The 21964-nt window shown below is 41.2% G+C and overlaps 1 protein-coding gene across 1 annotated transcript; it reads left to right on the forward strand.

Annotated features, from left to right (window-relative positions):
* The first annotated feature begins 2232 nt into the window (after positions 1-2232).
* On the forward strand, positions 2233-20770 carry LOC120300874 (cytochrome P450 2J2-like). Its single transcript, XM_039327403.1, has 9 exons — positions 2233-2445; positions 3959-4121; positions 12160-12309; positions 13270-13430; positions 15189-15365; positions 15920-16061; positions 16839-17026; positions 19238-19379; positions 19965-20770. Exons 1-9 carry the CDS (start codon positions 2278-2280, stop codon positions 20141-20143), a joined length of 1470 nt encoding a protein of 489 aa, XP_039183337.1. The 5' UTR covers positions 2233-2277; the 3' UTR covers positions 20144-20770.
* Positions 20771-21964: the final 1194 nt, after the last annotated feature.

The following is a 21964-nucleotide window of genomic DNA, read 5'->3' on the forward strand; positions in this document are numbered from 1 at the left end:
TTGACTTTGCTCGTCGGAAGGTCGCCAAATGGGATCACGTGACCTCGGGATATTGCGACCGTCCTAAATATGAGTCAGTTGCCAAGCCTCTGAATTTTGATCACGTGATCACGGGGGATGCTGCAACGGTCGTAAGTGTGAAACACGGTCGTAAGTGTGAAACGGTCATAATTCTTCAGTACCGTTATAACTTTGAACAGTCACTAAATGAACTGTCGTAAGTCAAGGACTACCAGTATACTAATACTGGGAATTATAGGTTTTTGTTGATTTTATTAATGTTCTTTATGCTTAACCGATTTATTCCTGTTTGTTTGTTGTTCAGTCGCTAAGTCGTGTCTGATTCTTCGCAACTGCGTGGGCCACTGCACGCCAGTCCCTCTTGTCCTCCATTGTCTCCCGGAGTTCCCCCAAATCCATGTTCTTTGTGTCGATGACACTATCTACCCATCTTGTCCTCTTGCCATTCTCCTTTTTCCTTAAATCTTAAATCAGGGTCTTTTTCAAGGAGTGCTCGCTTCTCATTAGGTGGCCAAAGTATTTGAGCCTCAAAGATGCTTTTTTACCAGGCAACTGGACTTTCTTGCTTTTTCTTTGAAGACGTTTCGCTTCTCATCCAAGAAGCTTCTTTAGCTCTGACTGGATGGTGAGGAATGGAAGGATTTATACTTCTTGCAGACAGCTGGTCATTTGCCTTCTGTTAGAGCAGTGGTTCTCAACCTTTTTAATGCCACGACCCCCAACCGGTCGTAGGTCGAGGACTACCCAACTGGTCGTAAGTCGAGGACTTTCCCTGCCCGGGAGCGCCGCACATGCGTGGTGCCGCCCCCTGCGCCAGCCAAGGCGTAGCTGGCAAGTGGCAGAGACAGAGCAGGCTGACCACCGGCTGGGCCACCAGCTGGCCCAGCCCAAGGGAGGTAAGGCACCCGCTGGGCCCCATGCATGCCAGCAACCCTCCCTGCGCCCACCGGCCTCCCACCTCCCACCCTTGACCCTCTTTTACTTATATTTTTAGTAGTTGCTCAGCAGGGAGGGGTGGAAACTTCCAGACAGCTCGCCTTCGCTGCAGACAACTTGCAGCACTGTTTGCAGACTGGGACTTTTGGCGGGCTCAGCAGGGCAGAGACAGCCTGGACAATTCCTATTGGCTTTTGAAAACCAATAGAATTAGACTCTATTCAAGAGAGTCTATTCTATTGGCTTTCAAAAGCCAATAGAATAAAAGAGAGTAGCACAGCTAAGGAAAAGGGGGAAAAATGGCAGTCTGCATTGTTTGGCGACCCCCGTGAAATGGTCATTCGACCCCAAATGGGGTCCCGACCCACAGGTTGAGAACCACTGCCTTAGAGAGTCGTTGAGGCCACAGTGAGGGTGGACTTCCTTTAGGATCGAGTGATTGGATCGCCTTGCAGTCCAAGGGACTCTGAAGAGTCTCCTCGAACACCACAGTTCAAAAGCCTCAATTCTTCATCGCTCAGCCTTCCTTATGGAACTTATTAGCTCTTCATTTTCAATGCCACCAAGTTTTCTTTGTAGTTCCAAAATTAAATGTATGAGTTTCTTCCTGATCAAAAGATGGGATGACATATTTAGAAACGAAGGAAGGAAGGCGTGGAAGATGCCCCTTTGGAAGTAGATACAGGTGGTCCTCGACTCACCGCTGTTCGTTTAGTGACCGTTCAAAGTTACAGTGGCACTGAACGTTTTTCACATGTATGACTATTGCAGCATCCCCCACAGTCACGTGATCAAACATGCAGAGGCTTGGCAACTGACTCATATTTATGACGGTTGCAGTGTCCCAGGGTTATGTGATCTCCTTTTGCAACCTTCTGTCAAGTCAAGTCAGTGGGGAATCCTGATTCACTTAACAACCGTGTTAGTAACTTAACAACTGCAGTGATTCACTTAACGAATTGTGGCAAGAAAGGTCGTAAATTGGGGCAAAACTCACTTAGGCACCATTGTGGTCGAAAGTCAAGGATTACCTGAACAGCCAAGCAGCTTAATCTTTCACATAAGCCACACCAGTGTAAGATAAGTCACCCAGACAGACACATCATTTCTTCCATTAACCTTGTAACATAATTTTCTAAATGTGATCCAAAGATGAAAATGCCCTGAAGCAGAGAGGTGGAACTGGAAGCAGACTTGCCAAAGAAGGAGGGCAGATTGAAATCCTCTGTGTAGGATGCCGCCCATGGGAACACACTCAGAAGAACAAAAGGGATTCTGCAAGCAAAGTCCCAGCACACTCCTTTGAGAAGCTGCACAGAAATGCTGGCGCTAAGCTTCATTGCCTTCTTGCTCTGCCTCCTGGTTGTCCAAATGGTGAGGCTGCAGTTTCGAAGAAGGCACTATCCACCAGGGCCGATGCCTCTGCCTTTCATTGGATGCTTATGGAACCCCAAATTTCTTCAACTAAACCGGGAACACTTGACTGAGGTATGAGTTGTCCATCCCTTTCATCAACTGATTGACTCGGAGCAAAGAGCAAATTATTGTTTGGAGAGATGCACAGATCATTTATTGCTAAGTGGCATTGTGGCTTTTGTGTGGCCAAAGAGGGGGGGGTGGTCAAATCAATTTCCTTTCTCGTAAGAGCTATTCTTTGTGCTCACTATGTCTTCTAAGAGTAATGGGGTTGAGAATGAATGAATGAATGAATAAAAACAAATATTTTCCCCAACTTGCCTCTCCATCCCTCCGTATTTTTAAGATCTTTCAACATCTGCCTGACTTATTTCTTCATTAAATGTACATGCTGCCCTTTTCACTATCAGTGTGACTCTGGGTGGCTCACAACAAGATAGAAGCAAGAATAGAAAAAGATGAAAAATATATTTTTTTTAAAGCTTAAAATCAACAAGGATTGGCTAAAACTAGGACCCAGTGCAGGTAATCCTCAACCTACCACCACAATTGACCCCAAAATTTCCGTTGTTAAGCGAGACAGTTGTTAAGTGAATTTTTGCCCTATTTTACAACCTCATTTCCATCGTTGTTAAGTGAATCACCGCAGTTGTTAAGGTAGTCACACGGTTGTTAAGTGAATCTGGCTTCCCTCTTGACTTTGCTTGTCAGAAGGTCGCAAAAGGGGAACACGTGACCCCGGGGCACTGCAACCGTCGTAAATAGGAGCAAGTTGCCAAGTGCCCGAATTTTGATCCCATCACCATGGGGATGCTGCAACGGTTGTTAAGTTGTCATGGCCCCATCGGAGCCCAGTTCGGAGGAAGAGGAGCTGTTGGAACTGGGAGCATCTGACGGGGATGGCAGGTCTCCCTTGGCCTGCTTTGGAGAGGCCGGGGCTGAGGACGATGCTGTCCCAGGCCCCTCAGGCATTGGGGGAGGTGGTTGACCAGATGGAAAGATGCCTGCCCTCACAGACACAGGGGAGGGTCGGCTGATGACAGGCAGGGGTCTCCTCCTCCTCCTCCTCCTCCTCCTCCTCCTCCTCCTCCTCCTCCCAGCACTGATGATATTACCTAGCTGGGCAATGAAATGTCTGCAAGGAAATTACCAAGCTCAGAGAGCACCAAGAACTTCACAGTCCTCCTCCTCCTGTTCCTCCTGCTCCTGCTCCTGCTCCTCCTGCTCCTCCTCCTCCTCCTTCCAGCACTGATGATGTTATCTAGTTGGGCAATGAAAGGTCTGCAAGAAAACCACCAAGCTCAGAGAGTACCAAGGATCCCACAGTTCTCCTCCTCCCATCACTGATGATGTTATCTAGTTGGGCAATGAAATGTCTACAAGGAACTTACCAAGCTGAGAGAGCACCAAGAACTCCACAGTCCTCCTCCTCCTCCTCCTCCTCTTCCTCCTCCTCCTCCCCCTCCCCCCCTCCTCCTCCTCCACCACCACCACCACCACTTCTTCCTCTTCCTAGTCACCAGTCTAGGCCAAGTATCATAAATACAAGCATCTTAAAGACCTCCTGTGATGGTTTCTCTAACAGATGTCGAAAATCTACGGGAATATCTTCACGTTTTGGTTTGGGAAGTACCCTGTGATTGTATTACAAGGTTTCCAAGCAGTGAAGGAGGGTCTCATCACCCACTCTGAAGATCTTTCTGGCCGGCCTTTGCTCCCCTTTTTTAAAGCAGTGGCGAATAATAAAGGTAAGAACAATCAACTTTTTTTTCAGATGTGGGCACAGGAGACAGGACAATGTCTATTTGTTTGGTGTCACCTCTGTTGTGGTTCAGCTAATCCTCAATTTTCAACCACATTTGGGACTGGAACCTCTGTTGCTAAGCGAGGAGGTCGTTAAGTGAGTTATGCCTGATTTTATTACCGTTTTGCCATGGTCATTAAGTGAATCCAGCTTCCCCTATTGGCTTTGCTTGTCAGAAGCTGCCGGGGAAAGTCGCAAATGTTCATTATGTGACTCCCGGATGCTGCAAATCATCATAAATACATGCCAGGGGATTTCCGGTTTACAATCGCGGCTCTGGTGGATGGGTGAAGTGATCGCTTTCTCCGCCGTCTGGTTTTCTCCTGCCAGGGGACCCTGAAAAGGGTCGGAAGTTGCCCTGGAGGGGCAATGAGCATGAAGAGGACTCCCGAGTGATCACGGAAGGGAGGCAGCCCTCCCGTTTGATCCAGGGCAACTCTTCGAACTGAAGGGGAAAAGATCAGCCGTTAACATGGCCCATCACTAAGCCGCTACCAGCCGAGACCAAAATTACCAACAAGCACTTTGAAAGCACCGCAAAGGAATTGGGTGAGATCTTACCTTCTTTGTACCCCAAGTATTTTCCTGTAAAAAGCTTCTTGAAATTTCTTTCCCCTGTGAGGAGAGAGGGAAGGGAATGTCTTCCTCCCACCCTCTGAAATGGTGGCGTCTGACTACCTAGGGAAAATAAAGCCTTGAAAAGAACAACTAAATAATTGGATTTGCATCTTCTTGATATTTGGGGACCCAAAAAGTTCTTAGTCTCACGGGGACTTGCTACTTTATCTACTTGTAAAAAAGATGAAAAAGAACTTAAATTGGATAAAAACCTAGCCCAGGATTTGAAAAAGACTTTAAATACTATCGGGTACATCTCGTGGTGAAACGTGGTACAGCAAGTGAATATTGTTGACAAAGAGACCTGCTCATAGCCCAGGTCTGTCCTTGGCATTATCTAAAAGAGATTAAAAGCTGAGAGAACAGTTGGGCGGTGAAATTGGTTTTTAGGAACTGTGGAGATGAACACTTACTGACTCTTGTTTAATAAATAGCCTTCACTAAAGGACCATCTATAACCATGTCAGAAATGGAGGAGGACCAGCAACAAATTTCGGCTAATTATAAACTTATACTTGAAAACATTCTTGAAGCTACTGAGATAATTAAATCTAGACTGAAAGACAAAGGTGCCAGCTTAAATCTACAAAGCGAAACCCTGATTGCAACTAAAGAATTTACAATCCAAAAAACAACAGAAGTGGAAGAAATTAACACCAAGACACTTTAAAGATCAACAAGTACAACGTACTGAAAATTTAGACAATCAAATCCTGATTCCAACTAAAGAACCTACAACTCAAAAAACAACAGAAGCGGAAGAAAGCAATACCAAGACAGAGGACATTAAAGATCAACAAGTACAGCTTACTAAAAACTTAGGCAATCAAACAATAACTATAAAATTGGACATGACTCTCTACTTAAACCAGAAGAAATCTGAGGAGGAAGAAGACCAGATTGAATTGAAGACAACTACACTAGAACACATATGGGGATCTGAGCCACCAAGGTGACAACTTAATGATTATAAATGGGCCAGTTTCTCTCGAAAATCGACAGTTAGTTGGTCTCCTTTAATTCAAATAACATGCACAAGAATGGAGATCTATCTGATGATCTAAAATTTATTGATATTGATATAAAAGCCTGGTTGGCATAAAAAGAAAGCTAGAGTTAGATTTAAAAGATGGGGTCTTTCGATTTATTAGAGAGGATCCTAAAGTTTCAACTAATGGGCTAATGGGAGATTTTGAGATGAAAGGAAATTTGATTATTAGATTTAAATATTGTTGGAAAATAATAAAAAAACAAGGGATTAATTGGCTTAATATTGAGGATTTCGACATAAGGGTAATGAAAATTAACTATTAGGAAATAGCTTTGAATTATTGTTTAGCCCAGATAACGCAGATGATGGATTTGCGATAATAAAGTATGCTCCATTATTGTGGTGATGTACTAGGATGAGAAAGAGAAAATGTTTATGAAATAAAATATTTAAGTAGATAATATGTGTATTTTAGATAATATAACTTTTATGTAGTGAAATAAAGGAAATTTGGATTACCCGAAAATTAAATACTATGGATATTAAAGATTAAATTGGAATCTTGTAATTAAATATTTAAATTAGGTAAAATTTAAAAACAGGATATGGATATGTATAAGCAAAAACATATTGATAAATGTTTCAACTGAGTTTGATATAATTAGAAATTTACTAGCTTAAATATAATATAGCAAATATTAAGGGAAATAGAGAAGGAATTTTTGATGATGTAACCTGAGATACGTACTAAAGATTTTGTTATTGAATTATTGACTAACCCAATCACCACGTTGCTTTCCAAATACTCAAATATAAAACTGGAAAACCAATAAAAATGTGTTATAAAAATATATAAATACATGCCAGGTACAGTTGAATTTTGACTGTTATAAGTGTGAGGACTAGTCATAAGTCACCTTTTTTAGCATTGTCGTAATTTCAAACGGTTGTTAAACAAATTGTCATAAATTGAGGACTACTTCTACAGTTGCAATGCAAAAAGTGAGTTCTCTCTAACGTCAATAAACTCTCAATTTTATCCATAAGAAAATTGCCATTTCTTTTCCTCCCCTGGAAAATTATTGGCTTCTTCTTTTTTTTAAAATGATGTTGAATTAGAATAATTATTTCATGGGGATAATTCACAAAGATCAGAATGACATTAACGTTCCCTTCTTTAGTTTAGTAAGAATTTACATCCTTAAATATTGACATACCGAGCATATATATTTTTGAGAAATTAAATAAATCTTCCAGGTGTTTGAACTTCCATGGAAGAAGATGTAGCTGCAAATTTAATGTGAAGGAAATTGATGACACCATTGCTATGATGGAATCTGGAAAGTTCTAGGGCCAGATGAAATAATTGCAGAGCACTATAAAAATATTAAGGCAAGAATAGATTCACTATTATTGAAGAAATCTTGTTTTAAAATAGGACCTGCCAGTTTTATATTGTGCACTTGGTATACTAATCCTTTTGAAAGGTGAGAAGGACCCTGTGAATTGTACAAAATGTTATCTGATGCTGACACTAAAATTTTAACAAGTGGCTTTCGTGAGAAAGTTATAGAAGACAGAACCTACAATCATTCTTAATAATAATAATAAAGTTGGAAGGGACCTTGGAGGTCATCTAGTCCAACCCCCTGCTCAGGTAGGAAGCCCTATACCATTTCGGACAAAGAGCTGTCCAGTCTCTTCTTAAAAACTTCCACTGTTGGAGCATTCACCACTTCTGGAGGCAGGTTGTTCCACTGGTTAATTGTTCTAACTGTCAGGAAGTTTCTCCTTAGTTCTAGGTTGCTTCTCTCCTTGATTAGTTTCCATCCGTTGCTTCTCGTCCTGCCTTCAGGCGCTTTGGAGAATAGCTTGCCTCCCTCTTCTTTGTGGCAACCCCTGAGATATTGGAACACAGCTATCATGTCCCCCCTCGTCCTTCTCTTCATTAAACTAAATATATCCAATTCTTGCAACTGTTCTTTATATGTTTTAGCCTCCAGTCCCCTAATCATCTTTGTTTCTCTTCTCTGTACTCTTCCCGCTCTGTATTTCTTCCCGCTCAAGCAACAAACTTCAGATAATATTTGAGTTTTGGACAATGCATCATTCCTAAAAACACAGATCAGTAAATTTTGGCATTGCTGAATGCAGAAAAAGCTTTTGTTCTGGTACAAATTACGTTTTTGGTTCAAGTGATGAAGAAGCACAGCTAATAAAAAGTGTTCACAATTTTATAAAGGAAAAATAACTTTCTTAAAATAACTGAATGGCGAAATGTTTGACGTGTTCATTTGTTTGGCTCCCACGTCTACAAGGCACTCGGTGTACAGATAATCTTTGAGTAGTTGCAACCATTCATTTAGCAACTGCTTGAAGTTACAACAGCACTAAAAAAAAAAAAGGTTCCCATACTTACAGGCCACAAGGCATTCAGTGTACTTATAATCTTTGAGTAGTTACAACCTTCATCTAGCAACTGCTTGAAGTTACAACAGCACTGAAAAAGGGTTCCCACACTTACATTGCAGCAATCCCATGGTCATAAAAGAATAGAAGAATAACAGAACCGGAAGGGACCTTGGAGGTCATCTAGTCCAACCCCCTGCTCAGGCAGGAAACCCAGTCTGGCTGACCAGTCTCTTCTAAAAAACCTCCAGTGTTGGAGTATTCACAACTTCTGGAGGCAGGTTCTTCCACTCAAGAGGAATAATCACCAATTCGGTTAGATTTGTTTCCCAAACTCCACACCCTAGTTGTGTCTCGGAGTTGCATTCACACACAGTTTATTCAGCTGGATTAGGCTTCAGTTTGTTCCGATTTGGTTTTGGAGAATTTAAATGGCCTGTTTGGGCATCTAAAATGCTTAATTCAGTAAAGATGTTGTATCAACACACTATAAAGCAGTGGTTCTCAATCTGTGGGTTGGGACCCCATTTGGGGTCGAACGACCATTTCACGGGGTCGCCAAACAACGCAGTCCGCCATTTCCCCCCCCCTTTTCCTTAGCTGTGCTACTCCCTTTTATTCTATTGGCTTTTGAAAGCCAATAGAATAGACTCTCTTGAATAGAGTCTAATTCTATTGGCTTTCAAAGCCAATAGGAATTGTCCAGGCTGTCTCTGCCCTGCTGAGCCCGCCAAAAGTCCCATTCTGCAAACGGTGCTGCACCAGTTGAGTAGTCCTTGACTTACGAGCGGTTGAGTAGTCCTCGACTTATGACTGGTTGGGGGTCGCGGCATTAAAATGGTTGAGAACCCACTGCTATAAAGCAACAAAGCAAAGGATTAAAGGCCATATCCCTCCCCTCCAATAAAGGAACAGAGCAATGGCACTCATTAAGCTGAATTAATTTCAGTGGGATTAAAAGTTTACTTTCCATATAATTTAACCAAGTTGGAAGGGATCTTAGAGGTCTTCTCGTCCAGCCCCCTATACCAATTTAGAGAGATGGCTGTCCAATCTCTTCTTAAAAACCTCCAGTGATGCAGCACCCACAACCTCTGAAGGCAAAGCCATCCCACTGATTAATTGTTCTCATTGTTAGGAAATTTCTCTTTATTTCTAGGTTGGATCCCTCCTTGGTTTGCTTCCATCCATTGCTTCTCCTGCCTTCAGGTGCTTTGCAGAACAGGTTACCCTCCTCTTCTTTGTGGCAGCCCCTCAAATATTGGAACGCTGCTATCATCTCACCCCTGGTCCTTCTTTTCATTAAACTAGACACACCCAATTCTTGCAACTGTTCTTCATATGTTTTAGCCTCCAGTCCCCTAATCATGTTTGCTGCTCTTCTGCACACTTTCCAGGAACTCAACATATTTTTTGTATTGTGGCAACCAAAACTGAATGTAATATTCCAAGTGTGGTCTTACCAAGGCATTATAATGCGGCACTAACACTTTACTTCATAGGTTTATGATGGTTGCAGTATCCCAGGCTCATATTATCATCATTTGCAATTTTCCCAGCCAGCTTGACAAGTAAAGTCAATGGGGGAAATTGTGATTCACTTAATAACTCCAGTGATTCACTTAACAACCAAGCCAAAAAGCAATAGCACTTAGTCTTATACGTTGCTTCATACTGCTTTACAGAGCTCTCTAAGCCAGGCGTCCCCAACCCTCACGATGTGGTCCAGTGCCGGGCTTTGGAAGCGGCGGGCAAGTGTGTGCACAGCTCCACTTGCGTGAGTGGTGGGTGGGCATGCTTGCACAAAAAGCTCCATTTGGGCAAAGGGCTGGCACACGGGCCCGCCTAGTGGTAGGATTCAAATAAGTGAACAACCGGTTCTCTGTGTGGATGCTGCTTCCAGAAATCTATTCTGGGCTTGGGCAAGCAAAACTTAGCTACCGGTTCTGCTGAAGTGGTGCGAACTGGCTGAATCCCACCACTGGACCCGCCACTTGTGCAAATGGAGCTGCAAATGCACGTATAGGGTTTGTACAAGGTATTCTTGTTGTTAGCCTAACTGCCGCCATTTTGCTTCTGTAAACTGTCCTTGCGGTAGGGACACCATTTTATGAAGGCAGGAAGAACACTTATACAGACCCAGAGACAAGGAAAAGAGCGGGAAAAGAATGGAATGTGATTGGTTAATACTATGTGTACTGACATGTGTAACTCTGTGATTGGCTGTTGCTGCCTGTATAAGGATATGCTTGACTGACCAAGGTGTGGCACTTCTGAACGCAGCTGCCAGCGTTTCAGAGTGTTCCAGCCAGCAACTTCACTTGATCAATTAAAGCGCTGTTTATCTTGGAAGGCTCCGCTTGAATCTCCTGATTTGCCCTCTTGGAACCTCACGTTCTTCGGGTAGCGATTGACCCTCACACACGCATGCCCACCACTTACATGGATCCATCCCCTCTTCTCCTCCTTTCCCCGCCAGTCTGCCAAGCTGGAAAGATTGGGGACCGCTGCTCTAAGTGGTTTTAGAGTCAGCCTATTGCCCCTCTCAACAATCTAGCTCAGTGGTTCTCAACCTTTTTAATGCCGCGACCCCCAACCGGTCGTAAGTCGAGGACTACTCAACCAGTCGTAAGTCGAGGACTACTCAACTGGTGCAGCACCGTTTACAGAATGGGACTTTTGGCAGGTTCAGCAGGGCAGAGACAGCCTAGACAAGTCCTATTGGCTTTTGAAAGCCAATAGAATTAGACTCTATTCAAGAGAGTCTATTCTATTGGCTTTCAAAAGCCAATAGAATAAAAGGGAGTAGCACAGCTAAGGAAAAGGGGAAAAAATGGCGGACTGCGTTGTTTGGCGACCCCCGTGAAATGGTCGTTAGACCCCAAATGGGGTCCCGACCCACAGGTTGAGAACCACTGATATAGCTCCTCATTTTACTGACCGCAGAAAGATGGAAGGCTAAGTCAAGCCTGAGCCAGTCTGGATCGAGCTTCTGGCAGTGGGCAGAGAATTAGCCTGCACTGCTGCATTCTTAACGACTGCACCAACCGGGCTCAGCTTGTAAAAAAGATTAAAAAGATTGTAAAACTGGATGGGTCTCACTTAACAATCACCCTGCTGAACAATGCGAATTCTGCTCCCAATTGTGGCCTTAAATCAAGGATTAACTATATTGGAGGATCCTTCCCTGAGATTATACTGATGATTTATTGCTATCATGCTTTAAAAAAGAAAATTACAGAAATCACTTTGGACAATATGCAAGGTAACCAGAATAGAGACATGTTCAGAAAATAAATGCTAACAATTTGTATTAATCAAAAATCAACACTTCAAATAGTAGAATGTTAACGCAGTTGTGAAATTTGAATTGATTCGTTGCATGGGTTTTGGGGTTTCCTTTTTTACTTTATTTCTTCCCCTCCCCCTCCGAGTATTTTTCTTGGTTATTTACTTCTTTGTTTCTAATGTTTTTCTACTTTTCTTCTTGCTTTGTTTTCCTTAATTCTTTTCTCCCATTTTTAGTTAGCCTAGTTTAGTCTTTCTGTTTTATGATAGTGTTTCTTACTAACTCCAAAGCCTATGCTGCCCACCTGGCAGAATTGGACTTCAAGTTTCAAAGGCAGCCTTACGTTCCAGATGTGATCAGCCATGGTGGCACCATCTTTAGAATGCAGCATTGCAGGCTAAATCTGCCCCCTGCCAGCAGTTTGATTCTGACCGACTCAAGGTTGGCTCAGCCTTCCATCCTTCCAAGGTTGGAAAAATAAAGACCAAGATTGTTGGGGGGCAAGAGGCTGACTCTGTAAACCGCTCAGAGAGGGCTGCAAAGCAGTGTGAAGCGGTATATAAGTCTAAGTCCCCTGGCTCTTGCTATTGCTATCACAATGTTCTGATAGTTCTGTCAGTTCTAAAGACTGGAGTAAGGCCAATCATCTGTCATTCTGTGGTTCTGTGTCATCAGGGATTCTGCTTTCCACGGGTCGAACCTGGAAGCACCAAAGGCGATTTTCAATGGCGACTCTGAAGGTCCTCGGCATGGGGAAGAGCTCTCTGCAGTATCAGATCCAAGAGGAAGCACAGAATTTGGTGGAGGAGTTCAGGAAAAGTGAAGGTACTACGAAGACGAGTGCGTTTATTTATTTATTTATTTATTTATGCCAGACACCTGTATTTTTAAATTTGTTTCAATTTTCCAAAATGTAAAAGCTAAGACAAATAGGATAGTCTGAAGTCATTTCTCCAGTGTCTGCAAGGGAAGGCAAAATATCAAAAAAGATCAAGATGGTGGCTCATACAATCAAAGCTTTGATCCTTTTTTTCATGTTTTGTGCAAGGAAATGTAAGATGGGCCAATAAGTAAATAAATAGAGAGGATAAATGATTGATAGATAGATAAATAGGTAGATAGATAGATAGATGTTAATAGCTAGATATAGATAGATGATAGATGATACATAGATGAGATAGATGAGATAGATAGATATAGATAGATATAGAAAGATAGAAAGATATAGATAATAGATAGGATAGAGATAGACAGATAGATAGATAGATAGATAGATAGATAGATATAGATGATAGATAGATAGATAGATAGATAGATAGATAGATATAGATAGATGATTGGTAGATAGATAGATAGATAGATAGATAGATAGATGATAATAGATAGATATAAATAGATGATAGATGATTGATCGATGAAATAGATAGATAGATGATTGATTGATTGATAGATGATAGACAGATAGATGATAGAAATAGATAGATGACAGATAAATATAGATAGATGATAGTTGATAGCTAGATAGATAGTTAATAGCTAGATATAGATAAATGATAGATCATACATAGATGAGATAGCTATAGATAGATAGATATAGATAGATATAGAAAGATATAGATAATAGATAGGTTAGAGATAGATAGATAGATAGATAGATAGATAGATAGATAGATAGATAGATAACGTGATAGATATCACGTCACCCCTCGCCCTTCTCCGTGTGCCCTGTGCAATCTTTGCAAGAGACATGCCAGGCACCAAATTCCTCTTTCCTTTCCTTTGCAGGAAAACCCATGAATCCTTATTTGGCCCTAACCCTTGCGGTTTCCAACGTGATTTGTGTCATGGTGTTTGGATATCGTTTTTCCATAGAAGACAAGACTTTTCATACTCTGCTGGAATCCATGGAGATACTTTTCAGAGTTGCTGGCAGTTTCACGGGTCACGTGAGTGATCCCTTCTTTCCTTTTTCTTGTTTTTAAGATATAAATATTGTATTAGTTTTCTAATTTTACAATCATGAGTACTTTATAAACAACGTGTTGTCTGGGTCCATTGATAATTCAGTGGTACATGTTAGTCTATTTCCAATACTACACCATCCAGGGCTTCCTCGATCCTCCCTTCTTCCGGTGTATTTTTCCACACTGGGCAAATACAACTCATTTTACTATTAATACATATACAATTAAATATAAATATCTTCATCACATTTTTCTGGTATTCTATAAAATATCGATAGTGTCAATTTATAATATCTTTTCTAGCCAGAATGTATCTCAATTGCATTTGCACTTAAAATCCATTTGTCCAATCAATATCCTATTTTTCCCGCTTTTTAAAAATTTTAATTTTCCATCAATGTTTACAACATCTCTAGCGCTTATAATTTTTTCATAATAAATTATATGTGGGTAGCCAAAAGCTTCACTTATTCAAATCCTTTTAGAATTTTCATATTTCCCATCTCATAACAAAATATGATATTCTATTTACAAATCCTATCCTTTTAATTATAATAATACTTTTATTTCTAACAGTTATCTTTTTTCTTAACCATATTCAAACATCTGTTTAATAGTATAATATCCCATCTAATATGTCAAAGCCTCTATTTTCTTTAGTCTTACTCTAGCTTTCTTCCTTTGCCAAATAACTTTCCAAGTCAGTGTATTTGAATCATCAAGTAATTTTTCCTCTGTTTTTGTATATATTGTTTGGAATGAGGAAGAGAATTTGATTGAAGTATTTTTGGAAGAATGCTCAACCCATTTATATTCATTAAACAGCTTCCATCCTTCTCCTTCAGTTTTTCTTTTCATTTCTTGTTTGTCAATATTCAGCACTTCTCCTAACAGCTTTATCATCCGTTCGATCAGCTCTTCTTCCTTATCCTCAAATGTGTTCTGAGATCTTGACAAGTAATATATCATTTCCATTTACTGTGTTATCACTGCATCTTCTAATTTTTCAATTGTCTGTATCTGTCTGTTAAATCCTTCCTTTAGGTCCTCCATCTTTGGATCCGTTTCTTCTAATTTTCCTTCCATTTTCTGGGTTACTAGTTCCTTCTTTGTAGTTGTTGTCTGGATTTGTAAGTTTAGGTAAGAAAATTGTTCTTTTATCTCATTAGCATTATTTTTAGTCTCATCATGAAATAAAACAATTGTCTCTTGGATTACTTTCAACATAGAAAGAATTTCTTTCGAAGATTCTTTAACATTTTCTTGTTATATCAAGCTGTTAAAAATGTTTTTTTTTACCATTTAAGTCTAAGTATTGAGTACCCATTTTGTTTTTGTATGTAGTCTTTAGAGTCCAATAGGGTCACCAACACAGATAAGCAGCCAAGAGGTTTTTTTTCCTTTTCCCAGCTGCAGTCTGCAAAAGTGAAAGTTTCCAAGAACAACAAAGAGTCTTATCTAAGTCTGGGCTTAGAATTAGAAAAATAAGATTTTCTCTTACGCCTCTTCCTCCAAAGATGTTCAAAACAACTCGAATTTAATTTATCCTGGAGTAAAGAAAGCAGCGTAGAATGTTCTCGTCACATCAAAATCTTGATCATTTCTGCCAAGAACATTCTCAAGATTGTTCTCCAGGATTTTGCTCTCAAATCAGTTCCTTTTCCCCTCTGTTTAATCCCTATTTCTTTATTATATTGAGACGGCCAGCCATCTCAGGTGATTTTTCTTCTCTTCTGCCAGCTGTACAATATGCTTCCCTGGCTTATGCCGTATGTCCCAGGACCTCACAGGAGGGCATTATTCTTGCGTGACTTTGTTTGGTCATTCATAAGAGAGGAAATCAAGAAGCACCAAGAAGCAGACCATGGAGAAAAAGGCCAAGACTTCATTCATTTTTACCTGGCTCAAATAGAGAAAGTAAGTGGGTGCTCTTTTTTGTGTGATTGTTAGATGCCTTATCATATAAAGGCTTCCCAACCCTCACAACTTCAAGACGGGTGGACTTCAACTCTCAAAATTCCCCAGCCAGCAAGCTGTATAGTAGCCTTGAGTATTGTCTTCTCTCAGGATTGTGACAATGCAGCATTGTAGAGGATGCCAGGGCTCTGACCCCTAGGAGCAAATGTCTGCCTTTCTTGGCCCTGCCTTCCCTCAAGGGAGAAGATTACAGCTGTTGAAATTGGCAATGTCAGAAAGTCTGTTTATATATAGCACTGCAGAGCAAACAAACAGTACAGTCACCATGTGCTTTACTGCTCAACTGTTTTAAACTCTAACAGAAATAGGAAACTCTCCCCAGAATAAACAGAGCCATAGACATTATAACTATAGATGCAAACTAAACACTGCCATCTACTGGCTGAATGATTCTGTAGTTGTTGAAATACAAAATGCATTCTAACATGGATTCCATCAGGCAAGGACTGGAAGGAGGTTTCTCAAGTATTCATTTCTCCATTTTTGTTCTGCAGACGAAGAACCACCCCGAACCTCGCTATGACGAAAAGAACATGGTTCAGAGCATCTTTGATCTCTTTATGGGGGGAACAGAGACATCGGGAACCACTCTCTACTGGGGATTGTTGTATATGGTGCTTTATCCTGACATTCAAGGTGAGAGAAGAATCACAAGTTGGATGAGATAGAAGGGACCTTTATAGCCCAACTATACTCAATGCCTGAAGCTGCTTGTAGCATCTTCAGTTGTAATTGACAATTATTATTGGAAGAATTCTTTATTTATCGGTAGTCCTCAACTTACAATCATAATGCAGGATGTTCATTACGGTCTACAACATTTACTAAGTGGGCCACCTCGCTTAATGACCCCAACCCCTGCTCTCCTCAGTGTAGTTGTTTTTATTTATTTATTTAATTTTATTCAAATACAAAGCTTGATGTTCACCATATGTCTTCATTTAATGCCTGTGACCCGAAAACATAAAACCAAGGATGCCCATTGTGCTTGGCCCAATTGGATGGGTAGAAACATTTGAAAAAAAGCGATTCCCTCAGGGGTGTCCAACCTTGGCAACTTTAAGACTTGTGGACTTCAACTCCCAGAATTCCTCAGCCAGTATGGCTGGTGGGGGAATTCTGGGAGTTCAAGTCCACTAAAGTTCAAATTGCCACAGTTGGACACCCCTAGGAACTTTAGGCTTGTAGGCCTCAACTCCCAGAATTTCTCAGCCCACAAGGCTGGCAGAGGAATTCTGGGAGTTGAAGTCCACAAAATGTAAAGATGCCAAGGTTGGACACCCCTGGTCTAGATAATTCGCTCCTCCTGGGCTGAGCTTCTGCCATTAATAGACCACGGACAGCTGAGGCCATACCTGGATGCTTATTCACTCCTAACTCTAGTCAACGTGCAAAATCTTTGTTTCTCCCCAGCCAAAGTTCAAAAGGAAATCGATAGCTTTCTACCACCGGGCCAAACAATCTGTTATGAGGATCGCAAGAATCTTCCGTACACAAATGCGGTGGTGCATGAAATCCAGCGCTTTAGCAACATCGTCTCGATCGGAATGCCCAGATACTGCATAAGAGATACGATGATTCGGAATTTTCACATTAGAAAGGTAAATGAATTTCTGTGTTCCGGAGCCTTCGTTTCTTCTGCTCACCATATTGCTAGAGGAAGCACATAAAATACAGGGAGTCGTCAGTTAATGATGGGAATTGGACTGAGAACTCTGTTGTTAACTGCGACGTCATGTGACTGCATCAATGTACGATGACGGTTCGGGCAGTTCCTGTTAGGCTCTATTTTATTCTTATTCTTTTATTCTTTTTTAATGCTGAAATGCAAACATCGAATCAGCGAACATCGAAACATCAAATCAGTGAACACCTAGAGGCAAACAAAGTCATTACTACAAGCCAACATGGGTTTGTCAAAAACAGATCATGCCAGACAAATCTTATTGCATTCTTTGATCAAGTGACAAAATTAGTGGATCAGAGGAATGCTGTGGATATAATTTACTTGGACTTCAGTAAGGCATTTGATAAAGTAGATCACAACCTACTACTTGATAAGATAGAAAAATGTGGGTTAGACAGCATCACTACCAGATGGATTCGTAGCTGGCTGACCAACCATACTCAACATGTGGTCCTCAATGGAACTGCATCTACATGGAAGGAAGTGTGTAGTGGGGTGCCCCAGGGCTCTGTTCTTGGCCCAGTGCTCTTCAACATCTTCATCAATGATTTGGACAAGGGGATAGATGGGGAAATCATCAAATTTGCAGACGACACCAAGCTGGCAGGAATAGCCAACACTCCAGAAGACAGACTTAGGATACAGGAGGATCTGGACAGACTTGAACACTGGGCGCTATCTAACAAAATGAAATTCAATGGTGAAAAAAGGAAGAGAATGCTTTAAGAGAATAAAACTACATACACACATAGGTAAAAAAAGGATATATGCAGTGTTATCTTCATTTTAGATGTCAAAAGGCTCTCTCTCTCTCGTCTCTCTCCCTCCCTCCCTCTCTGCCCTTGGTCTGCCACTCCTCTTCCCCCACTCTCTTTCTTTCTCTCTCTTTCCTCTCTCTCTCCCCCTCCCTCTCTCTCTCTTTCTCTCTCTCTCTTTCTCCCCCCCATCTGCTGCTCACCTGGCAAGCTTCAAGCTGTTGTCCAACAAGCTCAGGGGTAAGCAACCTCATCTCTTTTATGACTCATGGACTTCAACTCCCAGAATTCCTGAGTCAGCCTAGCTGGGCTAGCTAGCTCTCTCCTGCCCTTCCTGCTTCCTGCAGAGACGCAGCAAAGGGAGGAGCTCAGCCCAGTAAGCTTTTCAGCTCCTCGGAGAACAATGTGAGTGCACTCTCTTTTACACATACACACACACAAAACACACACACACAAAACACACACACACACAGAGAGAGAGAGAAGCAGGGAAGCGCAATTGCCTCTCTCTGTCTCTGTCTCTCTCTGCAGAGGAGGCTGGGAGCCACCGGGGAAGGCTCAAAGAGCCGCATGCGGCTCCGGAGCCGCAGGTTGCCGACCTGTGGTCTAGTTTAATGAAGAGAAGGATGAGGGGGGACATGATAGCAGTATTCCAATATCTCAGGGGCTGCCACAAAGAAGAGGGAGTCAAGCTGTTCTCCAAAGCACCTGAAGGCAAGACAAGAAGCAATGGGTGGAAACTGATCAAGGAGAGAAGCAACCAAGAACTAAGGAGAAACTTCCTGACAGTTAGAACAATTAACCAGTGGAACAACTTGCCTCCAGAAGTGGTGAATGCTCCAACACTGGAAGTTTTTAAGAAGAGACTGGACAGTCATTTGGCTGAAATGGTACAGGGTTTCCTGCCTGAGCAGGGGGTTGGACTAGATGACCTCCAAGGTCCCTTCCAAACTTTATTATTATTATTATAAAGCCACAAAGTCCTTTCTTTCTTCACACACAAACAAAAAAGGGATGTTTGATCTCTTCTGAGTTGAGCTCGGCTTCTGTCTCTCCATAGAGCAGGCGGTTGGACTCAATGACCTCCAAGGTCCCTTCCAACTTTTTTATTATTATTATTATTATTATTATTATTATTATTATTATTATTATTATTATTATTATTATTATTATTATATTTCGCTTTCCCTCAGGATAATTTTTTTTTCAATTGCCCAGCCTTAACCTATTTGTATTTTTTTTAGAAGAGTGATCTTTAAAGCCATGAATTGAAATTTGTCACTTCAGCCTCCGTTGGCAGCAGATATAACCATTTTTTTCTTCCCTCAGGGAGAAAGGCAAAACTTAAGTGTTCCTCTTCTTTTCCACAGGGCACCACCTTTATCCCGAACACGGCTTCTGCCTTGTATGATGCCAACGAGTGGGAGACACCCCTCGCCTTCAACCCAAACCATTTCCTCGACAAGGAAGGCAATTTTATCTGTCGAGAAGCATTCATCCCATTTTCTCTAGGTGCTCGTTCAGCTTGTTAAAATTCCATCGAATCTTTAATGATATGCCTTGACCGTTCCTGTTTTCACCCCTCAAACTATCATAAGTATGAAAGCCCATCATAAGTCACTTTTTTCAATGATGTTGTAACTTTGAATGGCCACTGAACAAATATTTGTAAGTTCAGGACTTCCTGTATTCCCCTTACTGGGCAGGGATACGAACAACAGTGTCCAAGGGAATCCAGGTCAATCACATTGTAAACTCTAATCAGGGGTGGGGGACGATGGCCCTTTTATGACTTGTGGACTTCAACTCCCAGAATTCCTCAGCCAGCCATGATGGACTTCAACTTCCAGAATTCCTAAGATGGTCATGCTGGTTCAGGAATTCTGGGAGTTGAAGTCCACAGGTTGTAAAAGGGCCATAGTTGCCCAATCCTTTTATTACCTGTGGACCTCAAAGCCCAGAATTCCTAAGACGGTCATGCTGGCTCAGGAATTCTGGGAGTTGAAGTTCACAGTCATAAAGGGACCCATGGTTCCCCACCTCTGCCCTAATCACTCCCTGCCAGTACTGATTTGTTGTTTTCCTCTCCTCTCCTAGGTCATCGAGCATGTTTGGGAGAAAATTTGGCAAAAACAGAGATGTTCCTTTTCTTTACCAACCTTGTGCAAGCGTTCAATTTCCACTTGGCCGACGGATCAAAAGATATAAAGCTTGACGCGATCTGGGGAAGCACTCTGCATCCTCATTTCTTTGAGATCTGTGCAATTCCTCGCTAGGCCACTATGCCAGGTCTGTCTAGCAGCTGTAGTGCCTATGGATTGGCTGGATTTGAAATGGATGGTTGGACACTGGGGGGGGGGGGTGGAGACCTGAATGTAATCATTTGCGCGGGAAATCATCAGACCTTGCTTTGCTCTACTAACTTTCAATAAAAGTTCCTTTTGAAACAATGCCTGTTTCAAGAGTTCTGCTTTCTTGGGAGATCTAGCTGCGGCAGATCCTTACATCTACTGTGAAATGTTACGAAAACTCAGACGAACCATCCATAAAAAGCGTTGGGACTTTGGATAAGAAAGTGGGAATTACTTTAGTAGATGAACATTTGGTAATCCAGATCAAGGATCAGAAATATGCCCATATTAAAAGAATTTACAATGAGTTAATAAAATTGGATTCAGAAACAGTGTTAGTAAAAGATTGTATGATTAAATGGGCCCAGAATATTCAGGAACCGATTTCATTGGATTTATGGGAGGTGATTTGGACCAGAAATGCTAAATTTATGCAGGCCCAAAATTTGAGGGAAAATTTTTATAAAATGTTTTATAGATGGCATCTGGATCCTAAAAAGTTGTCCTGTATGTACCCGAAACTGCAACCTAAATGTTGGAGATGTGGTTGCTTGGATGCAACCTATTTTCATGTTTGGTGGACTTGTAAAGATATTAAAGCCTTCTGGATTATGATTTGGTGGAACATTCAAAAGGTTTTTAAAAGGAAGATTAAGTTTACTCCCCAACTGTTTCTTTTGGGCATTTTTGTGGATTTTAATGTTAAAGAAAATATTTTATTGTTGAATTTAATAACAGGAGCAAGATTATTGGTGGGTCAATATTGGAAGAAGGATACTCTGCCTTCTTTAGAAGAATGGGTATTTAAGATTTCTAATTTATCAGAAATGGCTAAAATTTCTGCTTATTTAAAGGACCATTCACAAGAGAGATATTTTAATGTGTGGATAAGATGGATAGAATATGTTCAGAAGAAGTATGGAACTACAAAGTTTCATTTATTTTATGAGTAATGAATTTGTTTATAAATTTATGATGTTAAAGTTTGAAGAGAATTAAGGGTTAATATGATTTTGTTCATTGTATAATTAGTAAACTTAAATAGATTATGCTTAATATGTTTGTATACTCCTGTACTTTGCTCTGGGAAGTCGGGGGGAGGGGAGGGGGGTGGGGAGGGGGGGGTGGGGGGTGGATGGGTCGAAGTTTAAGTAGTTCAGATAAAGTAGAAATAGTTTTACTGTATATAATATTAATGTTTCAATTTGGAGAGAGGAATTGTTAGGGCATTTCCCCTGAACCGCATCCGGAGTGAGAAGGTAGAAGAAGGTGAGAAGTAAGTAGGAAGGTTGAGGAGAGGTGGAGAGTGAGGAAGAGGAAGAAGAGGGAAAGAGGCAAGTTGGTTGGGGGTGGATGCGGTTTGGGGGGAAATGGGTGGGCAATACCGAAAGTGGTGTGTATCAATTTGTTTTATTTTTTATCTGAAGTATTTTTAAGATTGTAATGTATTGTAAAACTGAAAATAAAAACTTTTAAAAATAATAATAATAATAATAAAAAAGCGTTGGGGTATGCAGACTTCCAGTGTGGTATTGGTTTGAAATAATGCTCGCCCGCACACCACTAGACACACCCAATATAATGTGTATAATAAAAGTTCTATATCTGCGAGTGTCTGTCACTGATAACCAAACAGAGATTTATTTCCAAATTGGCCTCGTAAAAATAATATAAACAGTATATTTGCAGTAATCTCCCAGATGAATCTTCCCCAAAATGCTAATTATTGCTCTCTTCTAGGAGATG

This window comes from Crotalus tigris, unplaced genomic scaffold (assembly GCF_016545835.1).
Source record: "Crotalus tigris isolate CLP2741 ecotype Arizona unplaced genomic scaffold, ASM1654583v1 scf7180000024361.1375286210:1436186, whole genome shotgun sequence".
NCBI lineage: Eukaryota > Metazoa > Chordata > Lepidosauria > Squamata > Viperidae > Crotalus > Crotalus tigris.